Here is a 16,180-nt window from a genome sequence, read left to right on the forward strand (position 1 = left end):
TCAAGATGGAATCAAATGGCAGTAATCAGCAAGAACATTGTATTAATCTAACGGCAGAGCTGCAGCGTAGAGATTTGTCCACAAAGTAATCATTAACCCTAACTTTGAGAGTTTTTTATCTTTATCCACTAAGCCTGTTACACAGGAGAGAGAAAGCAAAGATTCTTAGCCCGTGAGCAAACAGCTTCTCTGACAAAGCTTCCAGCCCATGGAAATGAGTGATATTAGACGGTTAGAAAATAAAACATGGCTGTTAGTTTACTTCGTATTCCTCGTTTTGTTTTGTTTTGTTTTGTTTTGTTCTTATGAAATGATCATCTTATAGGTGTCTGGGGGTAGGTCTATCACATATTTACAGCAGTGTATTTTAATAGAGATGATAGTCTAAGTTTTTACAATACATGTTTGAATAAGTATACTTTTTTTATCCTGTGCTGGTAACATACAAATCCATCCACCTGCATCTGTTTTGCAGAACGATAACTGAGAATTGCAAGCATTCACTGGGACAATTAGGCCATTTTCAGTATCCATGTCAACGTCAGTAAATTTAATACACAGCCAGCAGCTCTAAAGCTCTTTGCATATGTAGAATAATTAATTTAGCACCTCTCTGGTTTTTGAAGTCGGCATGCTAGAATCTGCAAACTACAAATGAAAGGCCGACTCCTACCAACTCTAAGAAGGATTTTGTTGTAAGGCTGTAGCAATCGCTATGTGTTTTCTTAAAGTGTACTTTCTGACTATATGAAAATCTCCACTTCTAATAAAAGCAAAAGAAGAATGAAAGGGAATACCTGTTTCCAGCTCTCAAGGTCTTGGAGAAAATCTTGAAAATGCGACCTGAGTGTACCACAGTCTCTGAGGTCTGAGTATCAGACTGTACTATTATTACAGTAGTTGCATACAAGGTTTTCGAGATGATGGGGGGGATGGCATTTCAGCAAAAAATGTTCTTCTTTTCAAGGGGACAATAGGTTTCTGAAAAGAAATTGCTCGTGCTAGGTGCAAGTGCAGCAGAGTAGATGCAAGTACTACATGCTGGATTTGCTGCAGGGTTCTCTAATGCAGGTGGGTGTTTCTGATGAAAAACAGCCAGTGGAAAGTGGTGGGATTGAAGAGTTGTGCAGAGCCAGCATGATCAGCACCGGTTCAAGAACTTCTGCGTGAAGTAGCAAACTAGCAAGCGGTGTGAGAGGCTTAGAGTGACCCTCCAATGCAAACGCAAAAACATCCTTTCACAAATATATTGATAACCATTGGATAACCTCTCCTACCTGTAAGTAATGTGTATCAGTAGCATGAAGTCTGTTACCAGCATTGAGGTCTCACTGGTAAAGGAGCTGGAAGTCGCAGCACACCTGCTCTCCTTACTCCAGGATCACCAGGGGACTTCTGTCCAGGCTAGTGCATGGAACGGTCCATTACCAAACCCAACTCCTGAATTATCAAGTGACCGTACAACATGGCAGTGCAGACAGTGATGATGTTTCTAAGCTGTTCTGGGAAGGATTCTGCAGGCTGGTGATCCAGAGAGTGAGTGCTGCCTAAACTGCTCCTTTTGGAGCTCTCAGTCTTGCTCCCTCATCTGCATGTTTTAGAGGATTGGTACAATCATCCCGTCCCCACGGTTCTGTTTCCGTCTCTTGTTGGCCCTTTTCAACCCTGAAACCTTGGTGTAAATCTCTGGCAAGTGGACAGCACATTAGTGCAATATCTTCTAGGCTTATTTAGTTGAGCTAAGCACTGAAGAAATGAAGGAGGCTGCATTGTAGGAGAGGTTAAATACCATGCGGGTGTCTATAAGCTGGCTGGTGGCTTTCAGCCATAGGAGGGAAGTGGACAGTGAGTTGCATAGAAAGGCTGGAAAAGTTAGGTACAGGTCAAAGCCCACCTTAAGCAGAAACCCAGGGTTTAATTTCTACCTCCAGATCATGTGCAAATCCATGCAAGGTGCACTGTCTACAGACTGCATGGGTGTTGGGGCTAAAGCCCAGGGAAATGGCCAGGTTAATCTTACAGTGAAGACTTAGCTTCTGGTTTCAACAGGGAATGCCCCCACCTCTTCCCACCTTGGAAGAGCTTGTGTGAAATCAGCAGTGGTCAGGGGAGGAACATCAAAGCAAATGACTCTTATCCTGCCCTGTCTGAAAGGGTCAATGGGTGGCTATTTCAAGTCCCACTTCCTTGTTTTTCTGCAACCTGCCATTAAACTGTACCCGTGGAGTCAGACAATAAACATTACAAGAGCCCGGTCCGAATAAAACATCCATAAGCTGTTACAGAACAGCCCCATTTCTGCCACAGGCTCAGAAACTGGAAGGCAAAAAGAAAAGATGATTTGTCTTTGTATTTTAGGCCTGGCTCATGGTTTTTAGATCCTTGGGGCTGGCTGTAATGCAGTCCTCTGAGCAGAAATAGGCGGAGTGGCTGACCACCAAAAACTTCAACCACTCACTCTCTGGATGCACTGATTCAGCTAAACGCCTCCGTTTGTGCTTAGATGCTTTACTCAGTTCGTTTAGAGTCCAGCCTCCAGTAGTTGTCGCTCGCAGCCATCTCCAGCTGTTGCTGTGTTCTGAACTCCCAAGGAAATGGTTTAAGACCAATCCAAAAGTGTGAAAATGGAGAATATTTAAGACAGTGTAATCTGTACACTGAAGGGACAGAGAAGGAGACAGTAGCAATAAAAGCAGTTAAGAGGAAGCAGAAGAGTGTATTTTAAGGTAGGTGGGGTTTTGGTTGTAGCAGTGTTGGTCTAAAGACATGGGCAGGCCAGGTTCTTTGGTTAGATGTGATATCTTTTATTAGACCAACTGAGTGGTTGGAAAAAAATTCTTAGGAAACTTTTGGGTGCAGTCCCCCTTCTTCAGGCATAGGGAGTCTCTGCCTATTAAGGGAGGTCATTGCCTTACGTTAAATGCTGATGAAATGAGAGGTATTAGTGACACGTGGGTAGATTCCTTTACATATTGCCACTTACTGGTTATTCTCAAATCTCTTAATTTCTCTGTGTGCAGTGTAGGGAACATCTAAGCAATTGCCACATTTGTTTCGCTCTTCTTGGGTAGCCACAAAGAAGACTTTACAAGCAGTGGAAGCAACCTCTTTGCTGTACTGACTGTTACCTTTAGTAGTAGTACAGCGTTACAGGCCAAGTGGGTTTCTGTTTAAACGTTGAGGATACTTTGGTATCTTACAACAACATAAACCAGACCTTAAAATAAGCTTAATCGACAGAATAAAACATCTGGTTTACTTTTCCACCTCATTCAGTTGGAGGCTTCAGAGAAGTTCAGTCAGATCTGCCCAGTTAAAGGTAGAAGGCAGATTAGATCTATCTTTACGTCAAAGCCAAAGTCCTGTTGGTTTGTTCTGCATATTATCCAGGGCAGTTTCAAAGAGACTGAAGTATTCGTATGTGTAAAATCTGATCTGGGCAAGCTCAACAGATGCTAAGCCAAGACCCCAGAGGGGGAAGCTCGGCTAGTTCATGCCAGCAGAACTTTGGCTGCGCTAAATGCACGTTTTTGACGGGGGGGCAGTTGATGGGCCTTAGCTCTTGCAGAGACCTGCTTTTGGAGCTCTTGAGTATGCAATTGCAGATCTCTCTTCAGACTTGGAAACTTCCTCTTGTTCTACCACACACCTCCCTTCAGAATACATGCAACACTTCCAGCAGATCTGTGGGTTTTCTTTTGAAAAAAAACTCGATGTCTTAACATCTTCCTGCGAGTGCTGCTGGAGAAGTACATAAATATACATCACCAGGCCTTTCTCCTGGGGAGATGGAGAAAATGATTCCCCTGTGTAATGGATTGCAATGGGGAACATGGAGTTTTGTTTTAGCAGCTAAAACCTTTTGATTCCAAGTTGCTTAAAGAATTTAATTAAACTGCAAGAAAAAGCTGCTTTTAGGAGCAATGGATTTTTGTAAAGTAGGAAGGTATGTTTTAAAAAAAAAAATGACTTGGAAAAAACACTGTTGTAGAACAGGGCTAAAACGGGGCTAAAACACTACCACACTCAGAGTTAAAAAAAAAAAAGCATGTCCTTAATGAAGTCTACTTTGTCCTACGGTTGTTTCCTTGTTTTATAGCTGTATGATTGAATGTTTAAATACAAATGGCCCTTTTTAAGAAAACTTTGTTGAATATATTATACGTCTCTGAAACTTGCCTCCTTTTCCCTTTCTTTTAAGGGTTATTTTCAATTGCTGACTATCACTTTTGTCTTGTGCCTGCATTTTTTTTTTTTTTTTTTTAATGTAGTCTTCCTCTGTAGCTTTGTGCTCTGTTGTATTCAGTGGGGTAGATGCGTGTTGGGACAGTCCCATGTATGCAAAAATATGTGGGGAATATTTATGTACAGCTTGTAAATTCTGTCTGGAACTTATGAATCCTCTCTATTGAAACCATTATGATTCTTCGCTATCTTCTTGCTTTATTTTCCTGAACTGAATGAGAAAGAAGATGCTGGTGTCCTTAATGAAATTGCTTTTCTCCAGCTGTTTTGGAAAGAAAGTGTTTTAAGGATTGGAAAATCCCCAGAAGGAAAAGGAGGCTGAGATGTTGGGATGGGGTAAAAGGAACAAAATCTGAGAACCTGAGGAGGGACTTGGAGAAATCAGGAGGTGGATTTCCTGAGCAAGAGGATTCCTTGACTGTCAGACCAAGGAAAGTTGATGTCTGGGGTGAGAGGATGCCTCACAGTATAGGAGAGAAGCTTGACTTTGAGGGTGAAGTTCTGGAGAGTGGACCTGGGATCAGGAAAACAACTCTCACATGTCATCTCAGGAGTCGCTATGATTTGCAGAGCCCACAGAGTGGGACTTTGGAAGGGGGGGTGTTAAACTATTGGGATGCGTTTCGGGGTAGGGAGGTCCTGCATTGTCCTGTGCTGGACTCAGGGAGCAGGACAACAGAACAGCACCTCCAAAGGGGAGTACAAGGCGTAGTGTTTGTGCTCAGGAAGTGCACTAGAGATACCAGAGCCAGGAGGAGTGGTTGGAGCCTGGAACGACCTGGAGATGCTTCAAAATACGGACTGTACGATGTCAGCTTGACGAGTCCCCAGCAAACAGGATCTTTACCAGGCCTGTAAATGGGAATTTGCTGAGAGGTATCTTTGAGCAGGTGCGGGTATGTGTGAAAACCAGGACTTCAGATGAATCGATGTGGTCCTTTTGAAAAACAACTTGACTATAGCCCCGTAACTAGAAAATAACACCTTAAGAGCTGTGCCACAATTTCACTTTCTGTGTATTGGGTCATATTTGTGTTTCTGTTTTTGTATGTTTGACTTCTCATAAACTGTCTTAATGAGCTGCTAAGATGGGCAGAACACAGCGTGGGGAACACGGAGGTACCTACTGTCAGGGAGTTACTAACCTCTGGCTCTTTCACTGACTTGCTCACTCACCCTCGCTGCCTCTTCCCCTCCTTGCACAAGTGTTCAAGAGTGGACACTTTGGAGTTGGAGGGACAGAGAGCTTTAGAAATGTTACATGTGGCAGTCGGGGGTCCTAGATTTGAACTCTTAGCTGGGAATACCTGTTTTATTTTTCCTGCCTTTGTTCACTTACTTTACTGTCTTTTTCTTTTATAGACAATGATCTTGCTGAGTACAGCTGTTTTTTTGCCACTAAGTCATTCCCCCAGCTTACAGATGCAAAACCAATAGATACAGTCTCCCTGTGAAAGGAGTCTCCAGCTTTCCTGCCATGTACTGTTGTTAGTTACTGGTGTCTGATGCTATGGAAGTGGATATCCCTAGAGGGGGAGGTTGAGAAGAAACATATTTGTTGGGAAATGTTATAGTGAAGTTTGCTTGGTTCCTAGCACTACAGCGGCAGTGTCTCCTCACTTAGTTCTTCTGAATTTTTTTTTGAGCTGCCATTAACTTACTTACAAACTCATCAGGAGAGATCAAGAGCTAATAGGTAGAGCCCTTTTCTCCACCGCACCACCACCTTGGGTGGTGAGGAACAATGGTAATAAGCTGATGGAGAATAGGTTAGAGATCAGAAGGCAATTTTTTAGTTAGGGTGGCCAATATCTGGAACCAACGTCCCAGGGAAGTGGTCCTTGTCCCTACCTTGGGCAAATTCAAGAGGAGGTTGGATGATCACCTGTCTGGGGTCTTGTGAACCCAGCATTCATTCCTGCCTGTGGCAGGGAGTCAGGCTAGGTGATGTGTTCAGGTCCCTCCTGACCCTAGCTACTATGAAACTATATCAGGAGCGCTTTGGTGATTTCTGAAAAAGCAGATAATGGGTTATCTGGGAAAAATACTGTGAATAACATTGGAGAATGGCAAGAAATACATCAGTTTAAATGGTTGAACCATGTGTAAATAATACTGCAAAAACCGAGTGCTACAGAAAGGCAAGCGGGTTTTTTGTTTTGTTTTAATTTATTTATTGAAATGGGTATCTGGTCCATTTGATCTCAGCAGTTGGTGTAGCGCACTGGCTTTGTGTAGAGCAGTTGGCTTGGTCCTGATTCACTTTACAGAAACTTGCCACAGGTCTTAGCATGTCTGGTCACATCATCAAGGAAGCAAGGATTTATGCTTTACTGTAAGAATGAGAGGGGCTTTCCCCCCCTTTTTCCCTTTTGTGGGGAAGAGAAGATGAGAAGGGCCTTAGAGATTTGTATCCACTCAAGTCATTGGTTTTGTAGGGTTTTTTTTGTTTGTTTGTTTGGCTTTTTTTTGGTTTTTGTGTTTTAAGTGCTCTGCACTCCCTGCTTAGCCACGCACTTGCACGGCCCTCGGCAGGCTGGGCCAGCATCCCGGCTTTTGTTAGTTGCACTACAAAGCTTGTTTGTTCAAAGCAAACCTCGATCAATGACCTATTTGTGGAACAGCCAGTCACACTTATCCCGGCAGCTTTTTGCTTCTTGTCCAATTCATTGTTGGACTTGTGCCGTGTTGTAAGGGGAAGACTTTACCTGAACGTCTAGAGGGCCCCCCAGCATCATTTGAGAGAGTAAGGCAGAAAGTGCAGCTTTGCTTTCATATAGGAACTTTCATCATGCAGACCTTCCCCCTTCTCGCCCCCTTGCTCTTTAGGGAGGTTGTGAATGTGTTGCTTGTAAATGCCCATGGTGCTTTACAGACCAGAGACAATGGATAAAATCCATTAAATTAGGTGAGAGTTTTGCCAGTGACTATCCTAGATCAAATCTTGGCTCCATTTTCTATACCCCTAAAAGAGCATACAGTCTTGAGACACACTTGGCCAGATGGGGGGAAAAGCAGAAGGGAAAGACAGAGATAATGTTTTGACACAAAAGGATCAGTTTGTTTTTTGTTTTGATTAATCAAGTGCATGCCTTGTTTTTAGTGCCCTTTGAAGGAGAGAATTAATTTAATTAATTGGCCATATGGTTTCTTTGGAGGTGTGGGCTAGTGAACCACACAATGGAGTAAACGCATAAGAATACTGGGAGCAAGCAGACTGGCTCCTGGCCCAGAACCAAGTGTCACGTGCCGTGCTAAGTTGAGATGTATTGTTATCAGTGGGCAGGCAGGGGTTAGCTGCTATACAACCTGTCTCCTCATGAGCTTGGTATGTGCCACCTTCTTGTTCTCATCTCCTTCAGCTTTGTGAACCAGGTCTCTGAAAACTTTCCTACGTGCTACGAAGGAAGAGCTGTTATATCCAGAACTGGCTTCACGACACATCCTGGCATGCAATTAAACCAGTTCCTTTGTTCCTCTCTTCTTTGAAGGTGTTTCTATGCTTTGTTCCTATCCAAGCATGTGGTGTTTGTTTCGAAGTGCGTAGAAACCAGATTCGGTGGTTTCTGCCAGACTCGCAGCAGCCTTATGATGTGAGTGATGGTACTACTGAATATGCACGTGTGCCAACATGTGGTCCATGTGTAGGTTGATGAAAAGGATATGCTTTCCCCTTGTGTCAAGAGAGTTAGCTTAACATGGTTAGCAAATCCTGTTAAGATGCAGACTGGCATGTGTGAAGCAATGTTAGCTGGCCATGTGGTAAGGAAGCTTTACGATATCAGCTTTTAAATTGCATTAAACAGACCTGAATGAAAATATTCCCTTTTTGCCCATTAAGTAGCTCTGGTGACCTGGAAGTAACAAAAGAATAATGGTATAATGGGTTAAAAAAAAAAAAGGTTGATAATGGGAAGGTTTTGTGGTGAAAACAGAAGTCTGGGGGTAGGGAGATGTGCGTAGCGCTGCCAGGGACCTCATGTGAGATGTATAAATCATTTGATCTTGTTCTGCCTCAGTTCTCCCTTTGTAAATTGGAGGTGCTGCTGCTGCTTTTTATTCTTTGTCTGACTTGTCTAAACAGGCTGTAAACTTTTTGGAGCTGATTTGGTCTCCTATTACATGTTTGTACAGTGCCTAGTGTAAAAGAACCCTAATGCTTGTTTGGACCTATAGATGCAACTCATCCATAGTAATAACTGTTTCAGCAAGTGCAGGGGGGCGTTGTTTTATACCTGAAAGCTTAAAGATTTCCCTTGTGTTTTTCCAGGTCTACAACTTGAACAAAGACAGTCAGAGTGAAGGCAGTAAGTATTCTTTTAAGAGCAAGACATACTTGCTTATGTAAAGTGATGTACTGTGAAATGGCTTTGCTGATAACTAGGCAGCAGGAGGGGCTGTGAGCTTGATCTGTATTGCCCTTCACCAGTGACCAATGCCCAGGACTTAATTTAGCACCTCATGTTTTATAAATGGCTGCATGAAAGAATTATGTTTCCTCCTTATCTGATGTCTGGCATCACAAGAGCTCAGACTGCTATTATCCCCAGTTAACAGTAGGACAAAGCAAGGCACAAAGAGGTTGTCAGGAACCAAGATCAAGGATCACTTGACTCCCACGTTCTCTAACCATATGTCTTGACTGTTCTATGAAGTTCCAACATCATGGCTAGGGACAGAAGTTACACACAAACTGGTACAAGTTATTGGAAACTGATTCAAATCTGCAACACAACAGAAGTTCAGTGTACGTAAACCACTTCCAAAGTGTGTGAAACTGGTTTAAAATAAACCTGGATGGATGCAGTATCAGACTTAACTGCTTTAGGTTAAATCCATTTATTGAACTTCTGTCCCAGATACCCTCTAGATTCAAGTTAACGCACAGTCCTCCAGCATCCCAGGATGCTTTGCAACCCCCCCTCCCCACCTTGGCCCAAGCTATCTGCTCCAGCCGAGGGAGGTGTGCTTTAGCACTCCCTGGCTTCTGGGCTAGGCCACTGCACTCATGTGGCTGCACTTCTAGAATCAAAAGTGAGTGTCTGTTCGCTTGCTTATCGGTTCAGTCTACGGAGCTTAGACTAACCTGTGAAGATTGAATCGATTCAGCCTTGGGCTTTTTGACTGTCTGTATCAGACCCATGTGCTGAAATGAAGTCTGCTGTATATTGCTGTTTTATCTAATGTCTGTTCAGAACCTCTGGGGCTGTCACTTCTCACAGGTGACAAAATTACAGTTCTTGATAAGTGTTGCGTTCAGATGTTGCACCTTGCCGGTGGCAGAGTTCAGGTCAAATGTCCGTGTGAAGTGATCACCCATCATTGAGGCACCTTTTTTTTTTTGCTATAAAAATATAGTGAATCAAATGAGATGACATGGGAGGTGGCTGCCTGCCACAGGTACCTGGCTAAATGATCCCATTTGGGATGTCCCTTAGAAACAGCAGCGCCCTTTGGAGGGGCTGTCTGAGTCCCATGAATTCATTCTGGCTCTATTATAGGCAGGTTTTGAAATCTGTTTTGTTGTTTCCCATTGGTGTTTAACTCTTTGAACAGGTCATGAGCCACTTTATGAAGGGCAGGAGCCAAGTGGAAATCGGAGGAGGGAAGTATAAGAGCGCTGTTGCCATTTTTAGCCAGACTGTCGCTAACATGAAAGCCCTCTGAGATCATCATCCCTTTGCTGTGGGATCCTGGCTGGTGTGTTGCATATAAATAGAACGTTGTCCCAGAGTTAATCAGAGACGGGTGTAGACATTATTGGGGGAATCTCAGACTCGCTTTAGCTGACGGGTCTGACATTCAGCTGACTGAGCAGCTTGCATAGCCAGGCTTCCCTTTCCATCTTAACCAGCAAGGGCTGCTGACACATAGATGATGATTTTTACCCACAGTTCCCTGTTCCTTCCTGTAGAGTCTCACCCCCTCACTTCCTTGCCACTCTTCTGCTCCAAGGTATAACTTACTGATCTGTTGGTTTCATTTTATAGATGTGATAAGTGATGCAAGACACTACTTAGGGGCCAGGGTGGGTTCTGCAGTGCTGCTGACTTTATCTTTGCTTTGCTTGTGCACAGTGTAACCGGTGCCAATTGCATTTTCCAAGACAGTCTCTGAATACTCTGCAGTGGGGTATGGCAGTCTGAGATGCAGCGTGTTAACATCTGGTTTCTTAGCAGGAACACAGAATCAAAACATAGTTTTATTGATTGCTTCAGAGACTGTAGGTTACAGCCTGGGACTTCATGCCAGGCAAGGCAGATTCTGGGCCTACTAAAAGAAAAAAATACTGACACTGTGCTTGCACACACCGTTTGTATTTGAAATATCTCTTGCAACTTTCAGGGACATTTTCCACTGCAGGTTTGAATAAATACACTGCCAGCATAAACCAGCTTTTTATTCACTGTCAGTTCGGTGATCACATCAACTGACAGCAAGGAAACGTGCCAACAGATTCAAAATTCCTCAAAAAATATAAGCTTTCATAAAGACGTAATTCCTTAAATAATCTGATCACAGGCTACCACATGTATGCATGGCTAAATTATACCCATTTCTTCCTGTTGCATGTTAGTACATTACCAATTAATATTAGTCACATTCCTGGATTGTCTTGTCTGACACCAAGTCAGCCAGGCAGATACAACCTGATTACATTACATTTTATAATTTCCACCCCTCCACAAGAAAAAACCCAACCAAAAAACAAGTAGAGCATGTACATCAGTGGTCTCCAACTTTTTTCAGTAGGAGATCACTTCTTGAATTAAAAAGCAACCTAAGATCTACCTTTAGACTACCTCCACCAGGGTGCATGCAGTGCAGGAGCCCCCACATACCCCTGGACGAGCCACCCAGGCTCTGACCCTCCCCTGGCCTGGCTGGGGCCCCACTCACTCCTGCCCCTGCCCTAGTCCCTCCCTCGCCACAGGGCGCAGAGGGGGATCTCCCTACTTGCCCGGCCCTGGTGGCAGGGGGCACAGCTCAGCCCAGCCACATGCGTCTTGCTGCTGTCCTGCCCCAGCCGCTCCGCACATGCATCCTCCCGCTCCCGATCGCAGAGCCTCTGACAGTCCATCTCAGTCTTGGGGTTGCTGAGTGAGTGCACGCATGCTCAATCCCTCCAGACTGAGATCGACTGTCAGAGGCTCCATGATCGACTAGTCGATCAGGATCAACTGGTTGGTGATCACTGGTGTATGTTAATTCATCTGTAACTGTTTAGTCCTTTCAGGCAATTCTGAGTCTTTCTTGGTTGCTTACTACACTGTTCGGTTCCAAGGTGGACCTTGTGAACAAACGAGCCTGAGTTTTTTTGAGAGATTTTGTTACCATCAGACTAAGCCTTTTCTGTGGCTCAGCCAATGTTTTCTCTCTCGCAGTGAATGAGTTCAGTGGTAGTGCGAGGGCCAGCGGTGCCTAGGGTTTGATCAGCAGAATGGAGAAGTCATAACCAGGCATCCACTCTGTCTGCTGGGCGTCGGTAGCATTAAGAGGTTTGTGCACTTGTACCCTGGACAGGAGGGAGTATAGTTTCACTTGCTTCTACTCTTGGGTTTACCAGAGTTGCTGTGGAAAGCTGCTTGTTTTTATTAACGGTGATGATAACTGCAGTTACCATTTGTAAAGCATCGAGATGCCACATAAAACTTAAGTTGTGATGCGACTTTCAAGAGAAGATCAAATGCCCTCTTTCCATGCTCTCTTGACACTTCACTTGTTAAGTGAGAAACTTGGATTTAATTAGCTGGGAAGGCCTGAGGAAAGATCTTTCAGCATCGTCTCTTTTGATTGCCATCCGTAAACTCTATTTTCCTGCTTCGGAGATGGCTCGCGTGGTCTTTAAAGTGCGCCAAGACCCTCAGATGAAAAGTGAAGCCTATCTGAAAGTGAAGCATTCTTATGGAATTTTTCTGTGGTAATTACTTTCGGGGGTAAGTCGGGCTGCTGTTCAACCATCAGTCTAGTGCTTGTTAAAAAATGTGTGGTGTGTACTGAACAGCACGCTTCCCCAGATATACTCAGATTGAGTCCAGAGGCAGGAAGGTCCAGCGACTGGGTTACTGCAGCCTTCTTGCAAAGAAGTCTGAACAGTGGTTGAGGCAAGTAGTGCATCTGCGGAGCCCCTGCTTGAGTGCGGACCTCTGGAGCCTACAGAACTGTGTTTTCCTGCCTGACTTAAGTTAGTCTGAAAGACTCATGGTATCCTACTGAGGCCCGTTTCTTGACTGCTGTCTAATTTTTCAGAGCTGTTAGGTTTTTATAAGCTAGTACGTGGCCAGCTGGCGAGCAGCCTGGTAAGTGATTTATCTGGCTAGAGAGCCAGGAGAAAGCGTATAGAGCTGGGTGAGAAATGAATATTTTTCCAGTGAAGTTGTAAAGCTCAGTTAATTCTAGCTTCTAGGTTAAAACCAAACCAAACAACCCCAAAGCCCTACCTTACCTTGCCCTGCCCTATGAAAAGTGACACTCTGGACCATTGACACATCAAGGGACACACCAAGACCATTGGGTCTTGTTATTTGCACAAGAAAGAATGAACTTGCCATCCCCACCCACTTCTCCATCCCTTTCACTTCAGGATCTGGTTTGAAGCATCCCTTTGTTTTATAAACTCTTCTGTGCCTCTCCACATTTCCCCCTCCCCCTCCCCCCCCTTGCTGGCCTGCTCTTGACCCAGTTAGTGCAAGAGGTCTTTCTCCTTTGGAGCTGCCTCACATCTCACTAACCCCTCATCTCACTTCAGCCCTCAGCTGAAAACATTTGTTTCTATTTGGCCTCCATTCCTTGATTATTTTTTTCTTTCTCTTCTCCCTGCTATTGTTTAAAGCTGCAAAGCCCTTTGAGGCAGAGTTGGGACTAAAATAAATAAATAAATGCATACAATCCGAAAAAGAAACTCCCAAAGGCAAACTTGTCCAATGGCATTTGCCGAGGAATCTGTTCAGTCTCGTGCGCCTGTTGTGGGGTGACGCTTGCAAGTCTGGATCCAGCCAGGCTGCCCGAGGGCTGAACAGCCCCGGTTCAGTTATCGTTCCCCTTCCTCAACACTCAGATGCAATATCAGCAGAAAATGAGGGATTTAAGGATTAAGCAGAAATAATTTACAATGTGACAAGACGAGACTGGCCCAAGTGGGATAATTCAGCAGCACTTGAAATAAAGTGTGAAGCATAAGGCAGGATAAGTACTTTTTAGGTATTATATAAAGCTGAGATAAATCTGCTGCTTGTCAAATGGTGATTAAAATAGCTCAATGTGGTGTGTATGCAGCATCTGATACCCTGGTCAGTTGTGGACTGGAATACTTCTCCTTTGTTAATGTAGGACAGGGTGTGTTTGGGGATGATTGGACTTGGTTTGCAATTCCTGTTGAGGGGAGAGGGCATCAGGAAGCTGGGGGATAAACTACATCCCCTAAATACTTCTTAACGGCATGAACAGAGCAGCAGCAGGAGCTGTGGTAGATGTCATAGTTACCTACATCTGCTTAATTCTGCGTTTGGAATGGAAAGTAATGCAAGAGCGTCCCAGGTGCTTGGGTTGAGGATTTGGGATGCCCCCTCTTAGGGAGAGCTGAGAAGTATGTTGGCCACCATGGGCATGTAAGGCTGATAGGATGGATAACTCTTTCCCACTACTTTTTGCATCTTGGCTATTGACCACAGTTCCCTGCACTTGCTCTGAGCCAGAGCTTGTGTGCCTGCTCTTTGTCTGCACATCACAGCAGACCCTGTTGCACTCTGTCCCCCCAGGCCTCCGTCTTTTCAGGGTATTAGGAAGCAGAAACTAAACGAGGAATCAAGTGTTGACTGGCACCTGGTTGAAGCCTAGTACTATAGACTAGTGAGCTGCTGTGGTGTACAGTGTGGAGGTTAGATGTCATGATCCATCTATGACCGTGGTTTTCAACCTTTTCTCATTTGAGGACCCCTTTGGAAATTTTGGATGGAGTGGAGTCCAGACTAAGTGTGGGTATTCACATGCTTTGGATTGATCCTAGTCATTTTTCATGGACCCCTTAGACATAGTTTGCGGACCCCTAGGGGCTTGCGGACAACAGGTTGAAAACCACTGATCTACGATTTCTGCACTTTCTGAACTGAAGCTCTGCGTAAATGAGTGAGATAAAGAGAAACTGGTGCTGTGGGGGAGGGTAGAGGATCAAGCTTTAGATGGTGCTCATTAAAAGTCAAATTGCAAGATGCATAAGGCAGTTTGGATATTTAATCATATATTATTTCTCGATACAAAGATTGCATATAAATCCCTGACCTTTCCTGATCCAGAGCTCAGTCAGGAGCCTACTAGCTGTTTCAACTGCTCGGGAGGATTATACTCTTGTCATGTTTGTCAGGAAGGATTGCTCCTACTTCCTCCCTTTGCCATTAACAAACACAGTTGAAAGGTAGCATTATAAGTCCTGTCTAATGGTTACTCACTCGGAACTGAGTGGTGCAATGAGATCAAAAGGAAACCCCAGCAGAGGGAACTGTGGAGAGGCACGCGTGTTTGTATTCTCAATATTAAAATGGAAGGAGCTGAGGAAAGGGTGGCATATACAGGACAAGGTCTCCCAGCCTAAATTTTGACCAAAGGTTTTTTGAAAATCACAGGCCTTGTAAGAAGGTCTTTATGTTGGATGTCTGAGGGCCAAGTACTCAGAAATTTTTAGTTTAGTTCCTTTAAACGTAAGCGCACATTTAACTTTTGCTGAGACCTGTTTCTTTATCATCTGCTAGTCAAGACTGTCAGGGAAGTTGTGAGTCTCCTAAATATACTTTGTTATGGCACCTGAGATAGGTAGCATAGTGTGCCATGGAAAGGTCTGAAGTGGACTTGATGGTTTTGATTTGGTTTTTATTGGCCCGATTGAGAAACTAAATTAAAACGCAGTATCCCAGCAAGCCCATTTATATCTGTTCCTGGGAGTAGCTGGATATCTATTCGAGACTATGAAGCAGTTTCTAAGACCCATAGAACTGTGTAGACATTAAAGTGCACCCTCTAGTTCAGGGCTGTCCAACTTCTGCTTCTTTGGGGGGCATAGACCCCCCCCAGCCCCACACTGCATGGGCCACACACCCCCAGGCCATGTGCCATGTGGGCTGTATGTTACACTGTGCAGTCCGCCTCATCCCTCCCTGCTGCATTGCATGAACCTCTTATGCATCCTGAGGACCCCCCTGCCACACCATGCCCCCTTGCCCCTCCCTTTCCTGTATGGATTTGCTGCACCTTGGAGGTATCCTGTGCCTGCAGATGTACCACACCACCTGCTTCCCCCCACAAGGTGTGTAGCAGGCAACTCCCATTGTGCCGTGCAGCGTAGAGTCCCCAGCTCCACCCCATTCTCTCCCCCACTGTTGGCCACAGGCTCCCTCAAACAGCACAGGCTGTGCTGCTCTGCCCTGCCCCCAGTGGTAGTGGAAGTGGAATCTGGTGGGAGCCAAGGGACTCTGGGTAAATCAGCAAAAAACAAAGTAAGGGAGGAGTGGTGCATAGACTAGGCCATGGGCAGACAGCTGAACAGCCCTGCTCTAGTGTAAGCATCCTACAACTTTGTTCTGGCTCAGCCTGTCAACAGGTTTGACCAGAAAAATGTAATAGAGCACTTTGGTATAATAGAGCCACTCACAAGAGAGATTAAACAAATGAGCAGAGGACTCAGGGTGCGAGATAAATGGACTAGTAAGGGACTGCACCTTATTAGCTATAGGCAGCCAGTGAACTATCCTTTGTACTATGCAGCAGTTGGAGCTGAACTGTTCTCAGTGGTGGCAGATGACACAACAAGGAGCAATGGTCTCAAGTTGCAGCAAGGGAAGCTTAGGCTAGATATTAGAAAAAACATTCTCACGAGAAGGATAGTAAAACAATGGACCAGGTTACCCGGAGAAGTTGTGGAATCTCCATCCTTGGAGGTTTCTAA

At 44.6% G+C, this 16,180-nt stretch overlaps 1 protein-coding gene across 3 annotated transcripts in view; it reads left to right on the forward strand.

Moving 5' to 3' along the window:
- The window catches only part of ARHGAP26 (Rho GTPase activating protein 26), a 326,765-nt gene that overhangs the window by 134,473 nt on the left and 176,112 nt on the right, over nucleotides 1–16,180 (forward strand). For all 3 annotated transcript variants that reach the window (XR_016438391.1, XM_090020915.1, XM_090020916.1), the window contains exon 12: nucleotides 8,516–8,552. Coding sequence is in view for 2 of the 3 variants with exons in the window: in XM_090020915.1 (XP_089877041.1) it covers nucleotides 8,516–8,552 (37 nt within the window). In the remaining variant the exon portion in view is untranslated. The remainder of the gene's footprint in view (nucleotides 1–8,515; nucleotides 8,553–16,180) is intronic.

Source organism: Crocodylus siamensis, chromosome 10 (assembly GCF_052110815.1).
Source record: "Crocodylus siamensis isolate JL-2025a chromosome 10, ASM5211081v1, whole genome shotgun sequence".
NCBI lineage: Eukaryota > Metazoa > Chordata > Crocodylia > Crocodylidae > Crocodylus > Crocodylus siamensis.